Source organism: Miniopterus schreibersii (assembly GCF_964146895.1).
Source record: "Miniopterus schreibersii genome assembly, chromosome: 8".
Lineage (NCBI taxonomy): Eukaryota > Metazoa > Chordata > Mammalia > Chiroptera > Miniopteridae > Miniopterus > Miniopterus schreibersii.
In genome coordinates, this window is record NC_138109.1 from 76,016,128 (window position 1) to 76,038,190 (window position 22,063).

A 22,063-nucleotide genomic window follows, 5' to 3' on the forward strand; every position below is an offset into this window, starting at 1 on the left:
CTCTTGAAGGGTCTGTATTAGAGATCCGAGGCAGGATTCTCCAGAACCTGGATCGTCTCCCCCCACCAGGGTGCGGCGAATGGCAAGGATGGGACAGTGCTCCGACGGCCGACAGGGCTTTGTCACCCAGCGCGGACGGCAGACCTGGTCCCCCGCCGCTCCGGCCCCACGCCTGGGCATCCTCTCACTGTTATTTGGCTTCTAAGTGGCCAGGCCCTTGTGTTAAACTGCACAGTGAACACGGAAAGCCCAAGGCAAGGATTAGTGTCCACGAGATAAATGGGCAGCTGCTGTTGTCACCTTTATCACAGGGAGGAGCCTGTAGCTGGGGAAAGTGAGAGCAGCGCCCCTCAACAGGGAGCTGCGGGGGGTGATGGGGGGGCGAGGGTGAGGGGGCAGGGAAGGGCTGCCTGGTACCAACCCCTTGGAGAGCCGCAGTGGCTCTGTGACCTGCTCCCACCCTGCTGTCTGCGGGAGGGAGGGTGTGAGTGCCGGCCTCTCCCGCCCCCCCCCCCGCCCCGCCCCGCGAGGCTCTTTCTACCTGCCCCTGTCTCGGAGGCAGGCACTGGCTCCCGCACCTGTCACCACCTCTCACCCCCTGCGGTGTGTGGGAGAATGTCCCCGTGTGCCCGGGCCAGCCTGACCCCCCCCTCCCCGGGATGCAGATGCTGGGGCTCCTCCCCAGCCCCCCGCAGCCCAGCTGCAGGGCACGCGGCCTCCCCGGTCAGGCCCGCCTGGCGCGGGAGCTCAGGCCCTGGGCGGGCGGGGCGGGCGTCTGCGTGGCTGTGGAGGTCGAGGCCTCAGGTGAGGTTGTGCAACACCCAGCCTCCTGCGGCTTACTGAGCTCCACTTTTCATTTCACTGCACGTACATTTTTCTATTGTGATAAGATATACCTAATATAAACTTATCATTTTAATGATTTCGAGTGTGCAGTCAGCGGCATCAAGCACTTTCTCAATGTTGTGCCACCATCACCACTATCTAGCTCCAGAACTTTCCGTCACCCCACATGGAACCCCTGCACCCATTAAGCAGTGACTTTCCACTCCTCACCTCCCGCCCCACCCAGGCAGCAACTACGGCGGTAGCTCGGTTTTCGAACGTCTCCACCGACGAATACCTCGCCTTACAAACGCCGTAAGCCGGGAGTAAATGCTTCGGTTTTCGAACATGCCGCCCGGCGTCCGCTGGGGCACGATCCTGAGGCCAGCTGTCGGCTGGGGATCCCTCGGTTTTCGAACATTTCAGAACTCGGTCTTCCGGGACGGATCACGTTCAAAAATCGAGGTGCCACTGTAACCTGCATTCTGTCTTTCTGGATTTGCCTGCTCTGGACACTTCATATGAGTGGAATCATCCGTCGCGTGGTCCTTTGTGTCCTGTCTTTCACTCGACATGATGTTTTCAAGGTTCACCCAGCTCATAGCACGTTATCAGAACGGAGTGAGATTCCACGGTGTGCATTACCCCCCGTTTCCCCACTCATCTGCTAAGGGACAGTCAGGCCTTCCCAACTTTTGGTTATTGTGAACAGGGCTGTTGTGAATATTTGTGTACCAGTTTTCCTTTGAGTGCTTGTTTTCGATTTTTGGGTGTATGCCTGGGAATGGACTTGCTGGGTCACATGGTAAACCTATGTTTAGCTCACTGAGGAGCAGCCAAACTGTCTTCCCAGCGCCCTTTAAATACAAGCTTCTCTGCTTTATGTAGGCAGAGTTTGTTTCTGTTGCTTGCAGCTAAGAACCCTCACTAACCCCTCATTCCCACGTTACTGATGAGGAAACTGGGGCTCGGGAGGTTGAGTGGTTTGGCCAAGACTCAGGCTGCTGGGAGCTTGGTGCAGCAGGACCCTGGGACAGTGAGATTTTCTTTGTTTCTCACTGCCGGCATGATATGGTGCAGAGGTTCCCCAGAGGGGTCCCCGGAGGCCAAGGTCTTCATGAATTAGTGACAGGGGTCTGGGAGCTATTTTGAATATTTCACAAAGCTTAATGGAAAACTTCCACTTCCCCATAATGAGACTGCTCAGACTATCTAAAATGTCAAGTTTCTTTGCTTTTGGCAGGAATTAAATCAACCCAGGGTGGTAATAAGGGTTATCTCCTGCTGATCAGAGGCTCTGGCTGGCAGTTATGTATATTTTTGATTAATTTAAAAAATGAGAAAATGAATAAATTATTACTTGATAAATGCAGTTGTTTAGTAGATGAAAATCTCTTAAAACATGAGGGCCTTGAGGGGGGGAAATCACAAATGAGTTTCTTGGCGGTGAAAACAAATCATGAAGGCATTGGCCTGGAAGAAGAGTGTCCTGGGCTGGTCTCGGTCCTGCCACTGACAGCTTGGCCTCATGCAGTGATGGCGTGTGAGGGCCTTAGACCCCTCTCTCTGTCATGAGGGAACTTACTGTGGCATCCTGCAGTTCGGAAGCACTGGCAAGGAAGGGAAGGAGCAGTGAAGAGCAGGAGAATTCATTTCTTCTGGAGGCTGCAACGCAGCCTGGCCTCCCCCAGGATCTCAGCATGATCAGAGACAAGAGGTCCTGCGGTTCTAGCTGGTCTGGCTCAGTGGATAGAGTGTCGGCCCTCGGACTGAAGGGTCTCAGGTTCAATTCCGGTCAAGGGCACGTACTTTCGTTGCAGGCTCAACCCCTGGCCTGGTTGGAGCATATGCGGGAGACAACCAATCGATGTGTCTCTCTCACATCAGTGTTTCTCTCTCCCCACCTCCTTCCCTTCCACTCTGTCTGAAAAGCAACGGAAAAAAGATCCTAGAGCGTGGATTAAAAAAAAATGTCCTGCCAACAGAACACCTGAAGGCAAAAGCACTGCCATCTCTCTCCAGCCCCCTGTCCTGCTGTGGCCTTTGTCCCAGGGGTGGACACCACCATAGTCCCTGCCCAGCCAGCCCACAGCCCTCTGTCTCCCCTCTGGCCTCTCCTCTGTGAACCCCCTCTACCCCATGGCATGTCCCGCAGGGATGCTGCTGGTCCCTTCACCACACGCTATTGTTAAAGTCCCGCTGAGACAAGGCAGCAAAATACAGGAAGAGACATCCAGAAATGACACCGGGCATGGAACCAAGAGAGATGGGCTCTAGTCTGGTCACTCCAGTTCCTGGTTGCCAAGTAGCTGAGTGATTTGGGGCAAGTCTGGGAGACACTGTTGGTGGCCTATAAGTAGCAGTCTTCACTCCCGTAGTTTTTCTGGAGGAGCCCTTTGGCTACACCAGGAGCTGGAAATGCCAAAATTAGACTCCCTTTCCCAGTGGCCCCTGAAGCTGGTGTGTGGGCACGTGGCCCAATCCCAGCCAGTGAGACTTAAAGGAAGGCTGAGAAATGTCTCCCTTATTGTAAAAAAAAAAAATTGTGAAGAGAAACTAACACCCCCTTCCCTGTCCTTCCTGCTTTTGGAGGTTGTGGGGAGATGTGCTGGTGGGTGCTTTGGCAGCCACATTGCAGCCAGGAGGGGTAGACGTCGCCTGCACACCGCAGCTGGCAGAGCCTGGGGTCTCGGTGACAGTGTCAAACTCCCTAGCCAGCCGTCTCCTCCTGACCTCTCTTGTGGTCACAAGCCGAGGACACTGACGTTGCTGACAACCCACCGAAAGCGGGAAGAGGCGAGGAGTGATCCCCCTGCAGGTTTCAGAGGGAGCTGGTTAGTTAAGTTGGTCTAGATCGTGTGTAGTGCTAAACTCCTGAGCTAGCTCTCTTTTCCAGACGTCTCTTGTTCTGTCTCTTGTTAAGTCAGCTGGATGGGTGTTCTGCCATTTTCAGTTGAAATCATTGAAATAACACAGCAAGTCATTTTACTTCTCTGGGCTGCACCAGTTCATCTCTGAAATGGGGCCTCTGGACAAAGGATCTCTGAGGTGGCTCTGAGTTTGGACTTCGGGATACGTTAAGTGCTACATGTTCCCAGACGATTCCCAGACCTCACAATGCCTTCAGCGCAACTGTGGCCCTCTCTGAACCCGCAACTCGACTTCCTCTCTCCCTGTAGTTGTCTCCCTCAGGCCCGGGCCAGGCAGCGCTGAGGCGGGAGGCAGGGCGGCAGGTGGGGTTTTGCCTCCCCTTTGCCGGGGGAGCTGGGGGCCTCTGTCCGGGGCGGAGGAGCTCGGTGAGCTGGTTCTCCTCGTGCTGTTACAAGGCCCCGCTGCGGTGCCCGGCCTGGGCGTGGGGAGAGGGGCGCACAGGGTCAGGGCACTGGCTGCTGCCCCGCCTGCCCGGGGATGTGCCCGGCACTGGTTCTGTGGGGCGCAGAGCAGCTGGGCAGGCTCACGGCCTCTCCCTCCGGGGGCCATGGCTCCGTTCCCACCACCAGGTCTGAATCCATCCAGCCACAGTGGCCTCTCCGTGGGCTGGGCAGGGGCAGGTGGGCAGGGGAGGGAAGGCGGGCACTCCAGCCAGCGGCCTGAGGCCATGGCCTTGGGGCAGGCAAAGGAGAGAGGGATTGAAGAGGCTACTGGGATTGCCCCGAATTCCCTTTAACAATCGGGAGGCTTCCTTTGCCTGGCGGATCTGGGGAGGTGAGGACTGGGGCTGGCTGTGGGCACAGTGAGACCACCTGCCTGCCGGAGCTGGAACATGGCCAGGCTGGGCCCTGCAGTCGCGGCTCAGATTCTTGCTGTACCGCTTCTCACTGAGGGCAGACCCTCAGGGAACCCAGAGACTGTCCCCTGGACCACAGAGAGAGACTTGCTCTCCCTCCTGTCATGGTGTCATGGGCAGTCCATGCCCCCTGTCTCTCGTGCCTTGCTGGCTTCAGGCGCCTAGGTCACCGTCTGGCAGATCCGTGGCCTTGGTCCTCTCTGCGTGGACAGGCCCTCCTTAGCTGGCTGGCTGGGGGACCCCCTGAGTCTTGGCCATGAGTTCTGGGTACCAAGGCCCACCTACTGGCTCTCAACTCGGGTGCCCTCCCATGTCCCCCTTGAGGGGCTGCTGGGACGCCTGGGTGCCTGGAGGCTGAGGGAACCTGAGTGTCCTGGGAAAGCGAGAACTGAAGGCCTCCCTCTATCTAAACACACCGCAGCCCCTGGCCTCCTAGCTGTGGTCACTCCCTTGGTAGATGTGGGGGCCATCACAACATCACCCTCTTTTCAGAGGCTTAATGAGAGGGGGGGTCCCTCTGTCTTGGGGTCTGTGCTAACTTCCTGTGTTAAGACTGAGTGGCTTAAACAACAGAAATGCCTCACAGCTCCGGAGGCTGTAAGTCCAAGATCAAGGTGTCGGCGCGGCCAGCTCCCTCTGAAACCTGCAGGGGGGTCACTCTGCCTCTTCCCGCTTCCGGTGGATTGTCAGCAACGTCCGTGTCCTCGGCTTGCGACCACATGACTGCAGACTCTGCCTTTGACGTCATGCCTTCTCCCTGGGTGACTGCCTTCAGGTGGCTGTCTTCTGATCAGGACCCCAGGCCTATAGGATTAGGGCCCATCCCCTCCAGTATGACCTCGTCTTAACTAAGAGCATCTCCTCTGACCCTGTCGCCAAATGAGGTCACACTGAGGGGCCGGGTTGGACTGACTTCAACATCTTTCCTGAGTGGATGCAATTCAGCTCACAACAGGGCCCTCAAGGATCTGAGACAGGATTTCCTCTCATCGCCTCTGCACCTCGGGGAAGCCTTGATGTCCAATGTTCCATGCGCTGGGAGGAACGCATCGCTCTGGCCCTGACCTCTGGTCTGACAGGTACACACCACTCATCTGAACCTCTTTAAATGCACACTCTGATTCAGCAGGGCTGGGAGGGCCTGGGGCTCTGCATTCCCAACAAGCTCACGCTTCTGGCCGGTGGTGGACCTGGGGCTGGTCCACTGAGCCTTCCAGAGAAGCGCACGCACCGGCCCCCCTGCCCCGGGGAGAGGCGGAGGGCTGAAAAGTTAGTGTGCCAGCAGGGAAATTGGAGAGCTCCAGCTTAACAAAAGAACAGTATCCCTGCTGTCACATGTGTGGCCAAATGTCCCCCAGCCTCGTGCTGGAGCCTCTGGTGAGTTCTCTCTGGCCGAGAGAGCAAAAGATGGACGAGCTGCCGTCTTGGGGGGCTCATCACTTCCGCCTGTTTCCAAGTCACCCCCAATTCAGTAAAATCCTGTTCTTATTCCTCTTGGCAAATACCTTAGGAATTCGATTGCTGGGTCACATGGTAAGTGCATGTTTAACAGGGTTTTTTGTTTGCTTTTTATTTTTATTTTTTCCATCACCATTTATCCCCTCTCTGCCCTATAACAGCTTTATTGAGATATAATTCACATTCCATAAAGTTCACTCTTTCAAAACATACAGTCCAGTGGGCTGTAGCATATTCCCATAGTCGAGCAAACATCACCACTGTAATTCCAGAATATTTTCCCAACACGGGCTTTTAGGAAAAATACTAATTCACGCGTAACAACATATTGTGCTAAAAACTAAGAGCATCCCACGCCTCAGCTCACCTAATCCTCACCACACTCCTGTGAGTATGACTGGTATCCTCATTTTACCAAGGGGAAACTGAGTCAGGGACTCGAGGTCGCCTGGCTGTTGGTGGCAGCTGAGTCTGCAGCTGATGCCTGAGACGTCTTTGACACTCGGCAGGGCCTTCGGCTCTTCCCAGTGTGGTGGCTGGTCACTGACCAGCCCAGTCCAGGCAGGTAATGCTCAGGGAGTGAGGGGCGCTGCTGGGCGTGGTCAGGCTCCAGGTCAGGGGTGGGTGCTGGTCTGCTCACCCCGCCCACCTGGAAGGAGGCTGGCGGCAGGGCGGTGGCCTAAGAGCGGGGGAGAGTGTCTTGGGGCCTGGTTTCTCACCAGGCCACACTCCGACCTCCCCTCGGTGGGAGAGGGCTGCTCTGTTGAGCCAGGAAGCCCGGGGAGCTGCCCAGCTTTACTGGGTGACCAGTGTGTGAGTCCCACTGGGTGGGAGATGGACACGGGTTATGCTTTGAAACAAGCTCCACACCCCCCTCAGGAGCAGGGGACAGCGTGGCTATGCCCGTCCTGCTGCTCCAGCTCAAAAGGATTTGGGGACTTTGGGAACAAGCTGCATGAAAACAGGGGCTCTGTCAGCAGCCCTCGGTCCCGCCTTCTCCCTCTTCTTTCTGTGCTTCAGCATCCACTCCAGTCTGTCCCCAGCATGCGGCTCTCCTGGCAAAGCGAGCAGCACCCAGCTCCAAGGACAGCCACGGGGTGGGAAGTTGGGGTCGGCAGGGCCCCTGGTTTCCCTGTGTCCTTGGCTGGCCTGGGCTCGCACCCTTGCTCCTCCAGAGCCTCCCTGCCTCCGCTCCACACGCTGCCATCAGCTCAGGGGCCACCCTGGGCCCAGTCTCTAGCCCGCGCCTGCCCAGCCCTCCCGCGGCCCTGCTCCCTTGGTGCTGAGCCGCCTCCGCTCTGCAGCTGGGGTGCCCGTTTGGCCGTGAGGTGCAGATGTGTCGCCTCCCTTTATTGCGGCATCATCTACGTACAGGAGAGCACAGCTCTTCAGCGCACAGTTTGATGAGTCTTGACAAATGCACTCATCCTGTGACTGCACTCTTACCAAGGTTTAAAACATTCCATCGCCTAAAAATTCTCTGGTCTGTTTTTTGCCACTAGAGGTTGGTTTCGTCTGCTCTATAGTTTCATAAATGCATTTCCCCGAAGACTAACAATGTTGAGCACCCTTTCTTCTTATCAGCCATTTAGAAATCTTTTTTTGTGAAGTGTTTGTTCAAATCTTTGCCCATTTTTTTCAAAATGTTTTTTTCATCACCATTTATCCCAGCTTCCACCTCCCACCCACCCTTTCAAAAGAGTTTAAAAAAATATATTATTGAATTGTAGGAATTCTTTGTATATTCTGGATAAAGGTCCTTTGTCAAATATCTGTCACAAATATTTTCTTCCAATCTGTGCTTTGCCTATTCGATGTGTTCCAAAGAGTAGAAAAAGTCTAGTTTATCATTTTTTCTTTACTAGTCCTTCCTCTGTCCTAAGAAATCTTTGCCAACCCACATCGCAAAGATAATCTCTTATGTCTGCTCCTTTAAGCTTTATAATCGCTTTTGGCTTTTATATTTAGGTCTGTGCTCATCTTGAATTAATTTTTTGTGGCGTGTGAAGTGGGGTTGGGAGTCTTTTCTTTTCTCTTTGATGGATACCCAATTGTTCCAGCACCATTTGCTGAAAAGACTCTCCTTTCTCCATTGAATTGTTTTGGCACCCTAGTAATTTCTTATTAATAATAACACGTAGATGACTTCAAATGATTCACTCTCGATGGGTTAGAAGCTGTTAAGAATAGATTTCAGTGTCCTCTATAACAGCGTCAGGCTCACACCCTTGCGTCTGAAATCCTGTCTGGATTGGGAGAGAAGGGGCGATGCTGCAAGCCCGCTCTGCACTCAGCCCTGGGTGCCCGGGCCCTGAGTGCCCTGGCTGGGATGCGGGCCTGTAGGGTTTTCCGAGCACCCCTCGAGGTCATGTGCCCTCCTTGATATCTCCGGTTTAACTCAGTGTGCCTGGCCTCCCCTCGGCCGTTTGATGCGTGATGCCAAGCCCCCTGAGGTTTCTATCCAGAGTAGACACACGCACACGTGCTGGCCCTCACCGTGGGAGCAGGCTGCGGGCACGCCCGTCACCCACCCGAGGCTGCTGAGGATGGGGCACCGTCACCGTCACCATGTCTCATCCGTTTCCCAGCAGCAGCAGACACGTGGCACGGTGGGGGGACCAGGTGGAGTGGATGTTCTTGAACTGCGAGTGCTGGTCACCTTATGGATTAAATGACCTTTCTCATGTTTTTCTTTTTCATTATTTATTGCCCTGTGAGAACAACATGAAAAAGTCAAGAGCTGGGGTTCCCTGGCTCCCTGGTAGGGTGGGCCCCCTTCAGCATGAGTGCCAGCAGCCAGAGTGGACGGGGTGGGGGCGTCTGCACCAGGCCCCCAGCTGGAGTCCTTAGGAAACAGCACAAAGGCGCCAAATCGGGAGGCGCAGACCCTAGAACCACCCAATGTCCGTGGAGATGGAAGTTCTGAATGTGGAGGCAGAGGCTGGGTGTGAGGCCGAGAGTGAGGCCGCATGCCTTGCTCTGTTCCTGTCAAGTCCCCTGACTTCTTTAGGCCCAGTCTCACCTCTAACATTTCGACAACAGCCGGTTCTACAGCCTGGAGTGTGGAGAGGAACCTCCCGGGTCAGCCTCCCCGCCCTGCTCTATGGCTGGCACTAGAACAGTATTTGAATCCGGGTGTTACCCACCTGGCTCGCTCTGTTAGAGAATATTAACCAAAGTCTAACAGCCTTGGGAATACGGATGGTCTCTGCGCCGGCAAAGGCTGTGGAAGAAGAAACCACTGTGGCTCCCACGCAGACCCACCCACTCACGGAATCGCATCCAGTGGGCCCCAAACCCTGGGCAGCCATTTGGATCCAGGCAGGATGGGATGGGTGCGGGACTCAGGGTACGGCTTCCGTAATTCCCAGGACAACCCCAGGGAAAGGCCGAGTGAAGAAATGACACTGAAGCCCGTCCCTTCCCTTTGGGAGCAGCTGCCCACCCCCCACACCGCTGGCTGACAATGGCCACCCCTCATCAAATATTTATCCCAGCACTTGCAGCCTCCAGCACAGGCCAAGGATGGATCTGATGATTAAAACTGCTCAGGAGTGAAGCAGGCAGACTACAAAGTGTCTGGGAGAGAAAGGGAAACTTCAAAGCCCACATTCGTCCTTAAAGGTCGCCAAACTCCCAGGGGGCTTAGGGACCTGGCCCCTCGCGCCCTGCCTGCAGCCTCTGGGCAGCTCTCCCGTCTTTCCTCTCCAGAGGGGCAGAAGGCAGCTGAGCTCAAGCTGGGGCCAGAGGCCTGACTCCAAGCCTCGGGCTTATGAAAAGCAAGCAAATATCTCACCGGTGCAGGGATGTGACTCCTCCACTTCTGAGGGGAGCCCTGGCATTTCATTCGTGCCCTGTGTGAGGCCTGCCCTTTGCAGAACAGAAAAGAGAAGGGAGAAAGGAGCAGAGGCTGATTTGGAGAAGCTCCCAGTGCCTGGCGTCCTGACGTCCTTCACGTGGGTCCGCTCACTACCTGGGGGGTTGGGGGGAGATCCTGCCTGGTGTTTGCCCGTTCATGGAGCCCGGGGACCAGTTCACCACACTGAGCACAGGGCCCAGCCTTCCTAAAAGGAAAGGAGGAAACCCCCACGTTATGGCTCCTTTCTCACCTCTTTCCCAAAAGAAAAGACAAATGCAGGGTCAACAGTTTCTCAAGAGCAATCCTTTATTTTCTGAATGTCCTAAAACGGGCCCTTTTATCAAAAGGTGACCGACGCCCAAGTCCACAAACAATATCCTTTTTTTTCTTCTTCAGCAAATCCAAGAGACCCGAGGACTGTGGCCTGGGTGCTGCCACCATCAAAACCTGCCCTCCACGGCCAGCAGCTGCACCGCGGCCTCCTGCACAGCCTGGTGGACGCGCCTCACCTCCTTCTGGGACAGGGTCCGCTCCATGTGGCGGTAGGTGATGCGGTAGCAGTGGCTGGTCCTGCGTGTCCTGGAGAATAAAAGAGAAAGGCAGGTGAGTGAGAGGCATGCATGCCTTCCGCCTGCAGAAGCACCACGCTCCCACGGATCTCCCAGCCCCACGGGAGAACTGAGGAGGAGCTGCGAGGAGTAGGGACAGGCAGGGAGAGCCCTGACTCCCGCCCACAGCCTGCTTCTATTACAGGCATCGGGGAGGTGCTGGGTAGGGGATCCTTGGCCCCGTTGGACCAGATGCATCCAAATTCCCTGGGGAGGAAGCTTCTTACAAATTTTATTTCCTGGGCAGAGCCCTGGAGACTGACTCAGGGGTGGGAGGTGGCTCTGGGCTTCTGGGTGGGGCTCTGAGCAGCAGACAGAGTCAGGGACCAAGGCCAGCGCCCTCCACCTTCCTCACGCCCTAGGAAATGACCATGTTTGGAAGGCACACTGTGTCACCTGGAAGCCTGAGGCTGGCCCCAGGGCTCTGGCCACCCCAGAAAGCTGACGTGAGCCGCACTAATGCTTTCAGCAGCCCCTGGGCCATGGAAGCACAGAGATGACTGTGCCAAACAGACCACACATCATCTCTGTGCCACGCAGACAACACTTAATCCTCTGCTCCACCAGGGCTGCGGAGCTGGTTTCCCGGGGCAGCTGGTGACTCTGGAACATGCAGACGGGATGCAGTGATGCCTTCTGTCTGCAGGACGGCTGTTAAACACCAGCAAGCACAGCTCATCTGAGAGAGCTCAGGGCCACGAGCCAGGGAAGCTGTCCGTGGAGGGGGTCTGACGCTCTCTCTCCGGGGCTTTCGTGTCTCTTCTTCAGAGCCCCATGCATCCCTCCTTCGCAGCCCTGCTGCAGGAGAGCCCGTCCATGCCCTTCCTCACTGCAGATGCCAGCGGAAGCAAAACCCGCGGAGCGGGTGGGTCCCTCTGGCAGACATACGCCATTGTCAGCCTGACCTGGTCTCTGGCATGTGAGGCAGGCTGGGCCTTCAGTAACACCAGGCCCTGGAGGCCTCCCTCCGTGCCCCTCCGTGCCCTGCCAGAAGACCCGCAGGTCCCCATGAATGCCACCTGGGTCCAGAACCTTTGCTTCCAGAGGACTCCGGACACTTCGCAGATCTGCTCTGGGCTCGCTCTCCTCCTTCCAGTCTCCTGCCTGTTTTCATGCCAGGCCCCTTGGCTGAGTGGAACACATCATGTCAATGAAGACTGCCTCCAGGCCAAGCCTCCCGATTTGCTCCTTTGCCTCCTCTAGTGTTTTCTGGAGCAAGGAGGCCCGGTTGTCAGAGGCCTAGTGACCTCGAGGTGGGAGGATGCTTTCCCGCAGGGGAGGGCACCGGGCTGGGTGCACTGCAGGGTCTCCTCCCCGGCTGGGCTGGGCTGGAGCATTTCCTCTGAATCCCGGTCCCTGGGAGCCTCTTTCTGACCCACACAGAAGCTGCTGGGTGGTCACAGCAGCCAGAGTCCAAGTGCGGGATCCTCCACTTCCAGGCCACGACACACCTGTCCTGTGTCTCAGTGTCCCCTCCAGTGACAGAGGTAACAGCACTTCCCATGGGCCTTTCCAAATGGTGACTGCAAACTGGAAGCGTCACAGGAGTGTCAGTACACTGCGGCGACTTTATTTTCCATCGGTTCACTCTTAGCTGAAACTGGAATGTGGCCTCTCTACAAGCTGAGATTTCCAACCAGAGATGAATGGGAACAAATTACCTTCTTGTTTCTATGTGTTTCAAGGAAGCTCCTCAAAGGATTCTTGGGCTTCAAACAACTTTGACAAAACATTTTGATGAGTTAGGTGTAAATGAATCATAAACATGGATTTCTTTTATAAATTGAGGGAATAGTATTTGGCAGAATATCTGGTGATAACTCAGTAGATTCAATTGAAAATCAACCAGGTTTGCCTTTTCTGAACATTGTTGGAAAGAGAGAAAGAGAAGGTTTTCCTTTGCTTGTTTTCTAGAAGTTTCTTTTAGGAGCTTTCGTATGGTGGGACATAGCCATCCTCTTGCTTGTTGGAGAATTGAGAGAAACCAGCGGCTGGTCATGAGTGGAGGGCCCGGGACCCCCCCTATTCCTGAGCAATGGTCTGCCCATGAAGACCATGGGCCACGGAGCGGAGGGACCACGGCTCATCGCTGAACAAGAAGATGGTTCCTCAAAGGGAGGGGTGTCCTCAGTGTCCAACCCCGCCTGCCTGGATTGGGCTCTTGTGATTCTTTTATATCAGCTGTGCAGCCTCTTTTCGTCCCAAGCTTCTCAGTCTTTCATCTGCCATGACCCCCACTGTTCCTTAAAACAGTAGCAGCAGCAAACATTTATGTCACTTGTTACGTATCAGGCACTGTTCTAAGCCTTTTGCACATGTTAACTTACTTAACAACCCCGTTGGGTAAATAGCATTACTGTCCTTGTTAAACAGATGAGGAAACTGAGGCACTGAGAGCAGAAGTAACCTGCCCAAGGTCATGCAGTTGATAAGTGGCAGGGCTGGATTCGCAAGGAGGGAACCTGGTGGGAATGGAAAATGGTGCGGCTGCTGTGGGAAACAGTTTGGTGGTTCCTCAAGAACTTAAACATAGAGTTACCATGTGACCTTGAGGTTCCACTCCTGGGAACATACCCAAGAGAACTGAAAGCAGGTGCTCGAATGAACTCTTGTACAAGAATCTTCATAGCAGCACTGCTCACGGCAGCCAAAAGGAAAACGTCCGCCAGTGGATGGGTGGCCAACAGAACAGTCCAGTCATCAAAAGGAACGGAGCACTGACACATGCGACAATGTGGACAAACCTCAAAAACTTGCCGAGTGAAAGAAGCCGGACACAACACATCCCATACTGCATGATCCCATTTATATGAAATGCCCAGACTGGGGAAACCCATAGAGATAGAAAGGACATTGGTGGCTGCTGTGGCTGGGGGAGGGGAGAATTGTTTAGTGGGTGCAGGGTTTTCTTTTGGGGTGATGAGAATGGGAATGTACTGAATGCCACTGAATTGTACAATTTAAAAATGGTTAATTTTATGTGGATTTCACCTCAATTAAAACAACTAGGCAATTTGGTTTCAGAGCCCAACTATCAACTATGACACTTGACTGTACCACCACATTCCTCATCTCTTCCCTGTCTTAGCTCCAAGGTTTGCAAACTATTGTTCTGTCCAAGCCCGAGATGCACTGAGCCGGTGCTCCTTTCCGGCTCTGCCCTTTGGCTAGTGGAGAGGGCACAGGCTGGATGGGGGACATCACTGGGACAGGAGTGGGATGCACCTGGAACAGGTGCTTCAATAAAGTCTCTCCTGCTACAGGGCCACTGGAAAGTGGCTGGGAAGCCAAGCAACTGGTGGGGAATGAGAGCACTGCAGGGAGAGCCTGGAGGCCCCAGCTCCTGTCCTCCCCCGGTGGATGGGCAGGGGCACCTGCTGGCCCTCAGGACAAGAAACCTCCCCTGAAGGAGCTAATAGTCTGCATGACAATCTGTGGTTTTTAAAGGCAGATAAAAGTGGTGTTTTTTTTTAATGTGCTTCACAGCTTCTACTCATAGGCAAAGTAAATGAGAACACTCACACTGAGTGTGAGAGGTCACATTTCATTATAATGAGTTTGAAGAGAGAGTCTAAACTTTATTTTTTTTGGTGTTGGAATTTCATTACTTTGGGATATTGGCTAAAATGAGTTGGTCACTGGCAAGAGCCTGAATTTTTAATGGAGACTTTAGTGTGAGAATCTTAGAATGTCTGAACTTCCAGGCCTTCAACTATCACTATTTCACTCACAGATTCATTTAGTCATTCAACAAACAGCGAGCTGTAGGCACTGAGCTGCACACCCAGAGCCCACCAGTCCCCGCCCGGGGGCTGGTGCAGCACCAGGGAGGAAGGGTTGGAAGCCGCTCCCCTGAGTCAGGACAGGCGTGGGCTTGCAGGCCACACCACAGGGGCTCACAGTACACCCACCCCAGCCTCCCATGCTCCGGAGGTTTGCTCCTTTAGCAAATGACTTTCCTTCAGGGCTTCCCCATAAGCATTGCACGGTGTTATTTGTCTAGCACAGGGCGGGCACTACAGAGCCTGCAAAAGGGATTCAGCTCACCCTGCCCAACAGCTCACCTCTGTTGAGGAGAAAATGGGACAAGACAGCCCATATTTGCCCATGAACAGCTGGGCATGAGTGACGCCAGTGCACGCCCCCCGCCCCCCCCCGCCCCCCGGGGCCTCCCATCAGCTTTCCTTTTGAGAGATTCAGCTGGGCTCATGAAACTGGAAACGACTCAGACTGCTTCTGAAATTATTTCCCCTCGGATCCTGCTCCCTGCTCCACTGTGATCGTCAGTGTCCACCCGAAGCCACCGTCCTGTGGCCCTGCGCGTGCCGAGCTGCTCCCACCGTGATGGGAGCCAGGGCTGCAGGGGCAGTGTGGGTGGGGTGGAGGGTGGGCTCAGCGCAGGTGGGGGTTCTGGGCTTCAATGCCTCCTTGTCCCAAAGCCCTAACTTAGACCTAAAGAAATGGCTGCTTAATGCTGCATAGAGTTAAGTCTGGGTTAGTAAAGGCCTGCCAACATTTTACATGTTTAAGAGGGATCCTGGCCCTGGCCGATTTGGCTCAATGGTTAGAGTGTCGCCCGTGGACTGCAGGCTCCCTGGTTTGGTTCCGACCAAGGGCTCGTTCCTCTGCTGCAGGCTTGACCCCGGCCTGGGGACGGGGTGTGTGGGAGGCAACCAGTCAATGTGTCTCTCACATCGATGTTTCTCTCCCCCCACCCCCCTCCACTCTCTGAAAAGCAATGGAAAAAATATCCTTGGGTGAAGATTAAAAAAAATAATAAAAAAAATAAAAGGGATCCTGTCCCAGGTCTTTTCTTTTTTTTCTGAGCAACTACATGATGAAATGAACAAGTTTCCAAAGCACGCTGCTCCCCAGTTCCCAGTGTGCCCGCGGGGCTTTCTGAGAGGACGCGGGCCTCTGGAGAGTGGCGCTGGGAAGGCGCAGCAGTGGGCGAGAGAGCCAGCGAGGGTCGCAACATTTCCGCCACACAGCCCCTGGGCCACCCCAGCAGCCGCACAGGCTCGGGACTCGAATCGGACCTTCCAGGGGGTGCAGCCCGGATCCAGCTCCTGCACCAGTCCCAGGTCTGCTTTTCCATCTGTGACAAGAGCAGCTACTTCATGTTCTGGACGCCTCCCAGAGCAGATGGTCTACGACCAGTGGTCACTGCAGATGCCACCTGTTCTTGCAGGGACTCCTGGGCAGGAGACAGTGCTACCACGGGGCAGGCTCCACTCAGAGTGGTGAGGATGGGACGCCGGCTGCGGTCATGCCAACTCAGTGCAGAGCCTCACAGGCCGGCTGGCACCTGTGGCTGCCAGGAGGGGAAACGTGCTTGTAAGGGCAGGGGTGCAGTCAGACAAAGGAACAGTGTGACAGGAAGAGGGCGACGGAGGGAACCACTTGCTCATGGCCAGCCCAGAACATGCAGAATGGAGTGGGGGGTGGTGGCGAGGAGAACCAGGCTTTGTGGCCAGGGACGCCTGGGTTAGAACCCCACTCTTATCCTCTGCCACCTGTGTGGCCTGGCAGTTACCGAGCCCCTGCGAGGTGAGGGTAAGCACGCTTGCTCCTAGGGTTGTGCTGACTCCGTGAGGACGCACGCAGGATGCTAACAGAGCCTGCCCGCCCCCCCCACTTCCGCTTACTCGTGGGGCTCGACGGGGGAGGAATGGCACCTTGGGGGAGGGGAAGCTTATGTTTCCTGTGAGCGTCTTCTAATTTCCCTTAGCGGGCTTGGCACGAACCTGGGGCCAGGGAGGACGAGTGTCCCTCCTGGGGAGCATGGGCACAGTTGGCTTTGGCTGGGACAGTCATGTGAGGAGTGGAGTCAGGGACAGAGAAGAATTATTGCTCAGAATTGGGCACGACTTCAACAAGTGGTCTGGCAACTAAGCAATCATTCCCCCCTTTACCTTCCCTGTATCAAAAGAATAAAAGAAGAAGGAATGAAATTCTGAAGACCTAGGGTCCAGTGACTATGCCGCTCTTCCTAGTGAACTGCCTTGGGGTTTCCGAGGACAGAGGCTCCCTGCTGAAATGCACAGAAATACCAGGCAGGGAGGCAGGAGACGGGCCGCAGGCCAGCCCAGCAGTGTCTGCGTGACTCTGGGCAGGCCACTTAACCTCGCCAAGGAGAGGGCTGGACTAATCGGGCTCCAAGGCACCTTCCGGCTCTAACATCCCAGTGCCAGCTGAGGGTACGGAAGGCGCTCAGGTCAGTGCCCATGGCAGGAACGAGCCAGCCAGCCTGCCTTCATTTGCAAAGCCTGCGCCGCCTGCGTGGATGAAAGAGAGGCCGTGACCTAGGGGAATTTTCAGACAGGCCGAAGCACAGACACAAGATGCACAGAGAAAAAAGCAAGAGGGAAGTGGGCTGGCCGCCCCCAGCCCCCAGCCCGCAGCCCGCAGCCCGCAGGCCCCAGCGGGCCACTCTGAGTGGCCTCCCCCTTCAGTCAGGAGCGTCTGAGTTGCCTCTAACTGCTGCTGCTGCTGAGATTTCCTCCCAGAGGGGTTTCTGTTCCTTGGAGTCAGTCACAAGAAACCCACCCAGATGGTTTCCTGACAGTTAACTGCCTTGGGAAAGACAACTCCAGACCCAGCCTTGGTGGAGGGAGAGCCAGCGCTGGGGAAAGAGAAACTTGCTGGGCCCAGTTCCCTAGCCTCGCTTTCAAACCTGCTCCCGCACCTCACCGCACCCCGGCCCCGCACCCTACCCAGCACTGCTCCCAGTCATCAGAACACTGGCAACTTCAGAGCTCCTCAGAGCCGCGCACTCCGCAGGCAAGACCTGCTTTTTCACATCAAACACTTGCCAGGTCCCCAGGGAAGTTTCAAAGACCGGGGGTCTAGCCCATCAGCCCCAGTAGCTTCCTGGAACTTCCGAGTTAGCGTGTCAGCCAAGCACGTCGGGACAGCTCCTGCTCCTGCCCCGGAGAGCAGGGCCCACGACCCTGGTCTCCACGGCGCTCGAACATGAGTCACTGCTCTGGGAAATCTAACAGCATCTCTCAGGACAGGCGCCGGGATCCGCCTCGCCGGCTGCCACCACCCCGCCACGGGAGACTGGGCCAGTTCTGCTCTCAGCCCTGCTCTCGTTCTAAGACACAGGTAGTGAACTTACAGGGTTTCTGAAGGGACTGAATGAAAAAATATATCCGTGAAGTGTTTATCATAGTTCAGGCTAACAGTTAACAACTGGTATCATTTACGCAGCTAACGGTTCTAGAGCCGCTACTCTGGGCCACACCCACAGGCCTGAATGACCTTAGACAAGTCATTTGAACTTCAGCTTCTCTGTCTGTAAAATGATTACTAATATAATACTACAACATGGCGACAGCTCCAAGACATTATTAAACAAATAGGCCAGACACAAAGGTCAAGCAGCACATGATTCTTACATGCGGTTTCCAGAGCAGTCAAATTCACAGACAGGGAGTGGAATGGCGGGTGCCAGGCGCAGGGGTTGGGGGTGGGGAGGTGGTGTTTAATGGGGACAGAGTTTCAGTCTGGCGAGATGAAAAAGCCCTGGAGATGGAGGGGGGTGGTGGCTGCACAATATGCATGTACTCAATGCCACCAAACTGTACACTTAAAAATGGTTAAGGTGGTAAATTTTGTTATGTATTTTTTATCACAATAAAAAGAAGTTTGAGGATAGTTGACCCAAATAACCCAGTTGACTATTACTAGAAATGCACATTGGGATTCACATTTATATTGAAAACAAACTGACAAAAACAGCAACAACTAACCCCAGCTCACAGCCAGGCACGTGTGGGCCCGCGGCCAGGGCACAGCGCGACTGGTTCTACCCTCCCAGACAGCTGTTCTCCTTGGTGGCATTAACCTAGCAACCAAGCTGCCCTTCGGGTCATACAAGTGACCTTTTTAGACCCTCGTTCATAATGCTAGAATAGGGCTTGACCAAATTTGAAACAGTTTTTTCAACTGTTCCATTATCTTCCCAACCATCCTCTTACATTTCTAACAAAGTTGAAGTAACGTCTCATTTTGCAGAGATTTTCAAAGCTCTGTGCTTTCTGGTTGTGTAGAAAATATGGAAGAGATTTTATTTTTCTCCCTGGGTTAGTGAACCAAGTCAAAGTGAACAGAGCTAACCGTAACCCCGCTGACCCCCACAGCCTCCCCAGCACCCTGACACTGGGCGGATGAGTCAGGTTACACCAGAGACTGTGGTAGGTGAAGTGCCATGTTCCCAACTCTCTCAACTGATCAGCAATTATTTATTCTGTGCTGAGGTTGACTTTATGGGGGATGCAAAATAGGGAAACGATTTGCTTGATCAATATATAAATATTCATGAAGTGGCTGTTCTGTGCAGGACACAGTGGCAGGGTGAGGGGAAGAAGTTTCCCAAAATAGCACCAAGAAGGATTAGGTTAGATAACCTCCTATTGGGGGGTTCAGACATTTATACATGAAAAGATAGCTAATAGGACAATTAACGCTAAGTACAGGGTGTCCCCCAAAATGTATACACACACTTTGAATAATTATGAAGGCAGTGTTTATTAAAATACATTTCATTTTCAAAATTGAGCTATCAGCCGTTACAGTGTGTATACATTTTTTTGGGATGCCTTGTATTAAATGGATTGCAAAGATTGTAAAAAATTTACTAGTCAGAAAAGACTAGTGAGGGAGAGGAGATTAGATCTAGATCTATTTATTTTTTAATCTTCACTGGAGGACACTTTTTCCACTGATTTTTAGAGAGAGTGTAAGGGCGGGAGGGAGAGGAGGGAGAGCGAGTGAGAGAAACATCGATGTGAGAGAGACATATCGATTGCTGGCCTGCACGCATCCCAACCAGGGCCGGGGATCAAACCTGCACCCCAGGTAAGTGCCCTTGACAGTGAATTGAACCCATGATCCTTTGGTGTGTAGGACGATGCTCTAACCACTGAGCACACCAGCCAGGGCCAGATCTAGATCTTAAAGTGTGAGTAGGATTCCGGCAGGTGAAAGGCACGGGGCCCATCTGAGCTGGCAAGGTGACATAAGTGTACCGGCAGAGAGGGCAATCATCGTATTTTTTCCCTCTTCCATTGCAACAGAGTTGCTGGTGTATGTTCTATGAATGGTCCGATGAAGGGCTGCCCACAGGATGCCCGGCCTGCCAGAGAGGGTAGCGCACAATTGCCTCAGGGGTGGGCTCTGGCCACGGCAGGAACAGGAAGCGCTGGCTCTGCCTGGGGGAGACCAGACAGTCTCCCAGGCTGGGGCCAACGAACTGGGGCGGGGCGATGAGACATGAGTGTGGCACATGGATAAGCGGTAAGGGCGCAGGCAGAATCATGAGCACATGTGGACAGGCTGAAGGAGACAGAGGCGGTTCAGAGTGGCTGGTCTGGGTGTCTAGAGGACCGACCACCGAAACGGCGGGCAGGAGGCGGTGGGCTGGGGGGGCTCGCAGGGGACAGCCTTATACACCTGCTTCTAAGAAGCCTCACCTGAAAATCCATTGTTAATCAATCACCAAAAACAACAGAGTCGAGGATCAGGTCCCTGCAGCGTCCTAGGACAGGTTGGTAGGACTTGGCTCTAGATAGCTTCACTGCATCTGGAGGCCAGCCCTCAGCTAACGTCGCATCTCATTCCTCCCCAAATAGAGGGCTACTAAAATATTATGGTGCCGGGTCCTAACAGCCACCCAAGCGAGGGCACGCTGCATCTCCCCTCGACTCCATCACCCCGAGCAGAATTACCCATGACTGAGTTACAATGAATAGCTTTTATTTCTTTAGTGAGTAATGGATGAAACAGACTAATTACTTTAAGAAGGACTCGGTACCTACTTAATTATAAAGGAATTACATATTAGTAAAGAGAAATTTATATACATTTCCAATGACATCTTTATTTTGCAAATGCTGGGGAAAAGGGTCTAATTAACAGCACCATCTCTTGACCAATAGTGAGCGAGAGAGTCACAAAACAGGGACTTGGCTGGCAGGATGAGTCTCCTATATCTATAATAGTCTAGGCTGGAAGACAGCAGTGATATCTTCAGTGTTCATCATACAAGCAACATGTTTCATGGAGTCAATGAATCCAAGATAAGGGACCCTAAAGATTTTCCGGTCTGTGCTTGAGTGATTTCTACAAAGCCTTATGTTGGATTAATTCTGGGGCCGTTCCAGGCTGAGAGGGAGCTCCCTTTTACAGCGAGTCAACCAGTGCTTCTTGTGACTCCTTGGCCCGAGATTCACCCCAGTTCTTCTCTCCTATGACAGCCCTTCAAACTCAACTCACTACCAGCAGTAAAACAGCATGATGGCCTCCACTGGGGACTCCCAAGACCACTGGCAGTCAGAGTGGGAAGGGACCCTGGAGGCAGAACATGTCATATTTACCATCACTGCCTCCCATCTAGACAGCCACCTGTCTGTCCATCTTCTGTCACCCACCCATTCCATTCATTCATTTGCTCATTCATTCAACAAAGTAAGTGAACACCTACTTACTACATGCCATGTATTCTGCTAGGTACTGAAAACCTAGTGGTGGAACAAAACAAACAAAACAACCTGACTTCATGAAGCTCACAGTCTCGCATGAGAGACAGGCATTAATGAAAGAATTACAAGGAAATGTAAACTGCAACCACCCTAAAACAGTTTGAAGAAGAGGCACAAGGAGTTGTGAGGCTACATAAAAGGGCAATTAACTCAGGTGGGTAGGTCAGAGGAGGTTCCCCGTGCAGGTGTCAGTGAGCTGAGATCCACAGACGATAGGGATCAGCGAGGTAAAGGTGAGCAGGTGGTGGTGGGCAGAATTCCTGGTAGAGGGCACGGCATGGATAAAGGCCTGTGATCTGAGCTCAGATCCTAATTTCTCCTCCTCTGAGCTCTATGATCTTGGCCAGATTGCTCACTTTCTCTAGGTCCCGGTTTCTTCCATTATAATATGGAGAGAACAATTCTGTATGTCATGCAGATGAAGCCTTTGGAAACTCAATCTAGGTAGGTTACTAGGAGCTCCATCTACCCGAGGGTCTCATGGTTTAGAGCTTTTTTTTTGTTTATTGAGCAACAGAATCCCAATCTCTCGCCCTCAGACACCCTTCAACTGTGTTCCCTCTGAATCACTCAGTATATACAGCACAGCTCAAGGCAAAGCTGCTTTAGCAGAAGAGGGTGAGGACCCCACCCACTCAGCCTCTGCTTCCCACCATGGCAGCCCCTCCCCCAGCAGCTAGCTCCTCAGAACCCCCAGGCCTCCCAGGAAGCAATTAAAAAACCTAAAAACCACCCCATATTCTGCAATAGAAAAGAGCAAAGCTCAGAGAGGCAATGGTTTGCCTGAATTCATCTCAAAATTTACAAATCCAAGTGACATTTGTGTCAAATATGATTGGAGCTCATTTGGCCAGAACACATGCTTCTAAATAAAAAGAAATCCTGCTCCCATGGAGCGTCAAGGCAGCAAGGTACGGCAGAAAGCAGGCAGCCGCGGAGATCAGAGACCTGGAATCCTACCCTAGGTGTCCCGTTTCTA

General features: G+C 53.7%; 1 protein-coding gene across 7 annotated transcripts in view; it reads right to left on the reverse strand.

Moving 5' to 3' along the window:
* Positions 1-10,212: 10,212 nt before the first annotated feature.
* Positions 10,213-22,063, reverse strand: part of FARS2 (phenylalanyl-tRNA synthetase 2, mitochondrial) — a 458,022-nt gene continuing 446,171 nt past the window's right edge. For all 7 annotated transcript variants that reach the window (XM_081143636.1, XM_081143633.1, XM_081143635.1 and 4 more), the window contains one exon: positions 10,213-10,508. In XM_081143636.1, coding sequence (XP_080999762.1) covers positions 10,370-10,508 — 139 coding nt within the window. In that variant the 3' untranslated portion in view covers positions 10,213-10,369. The remainder of the gene's footprint in view (positions 10,509-22,063) is intronic.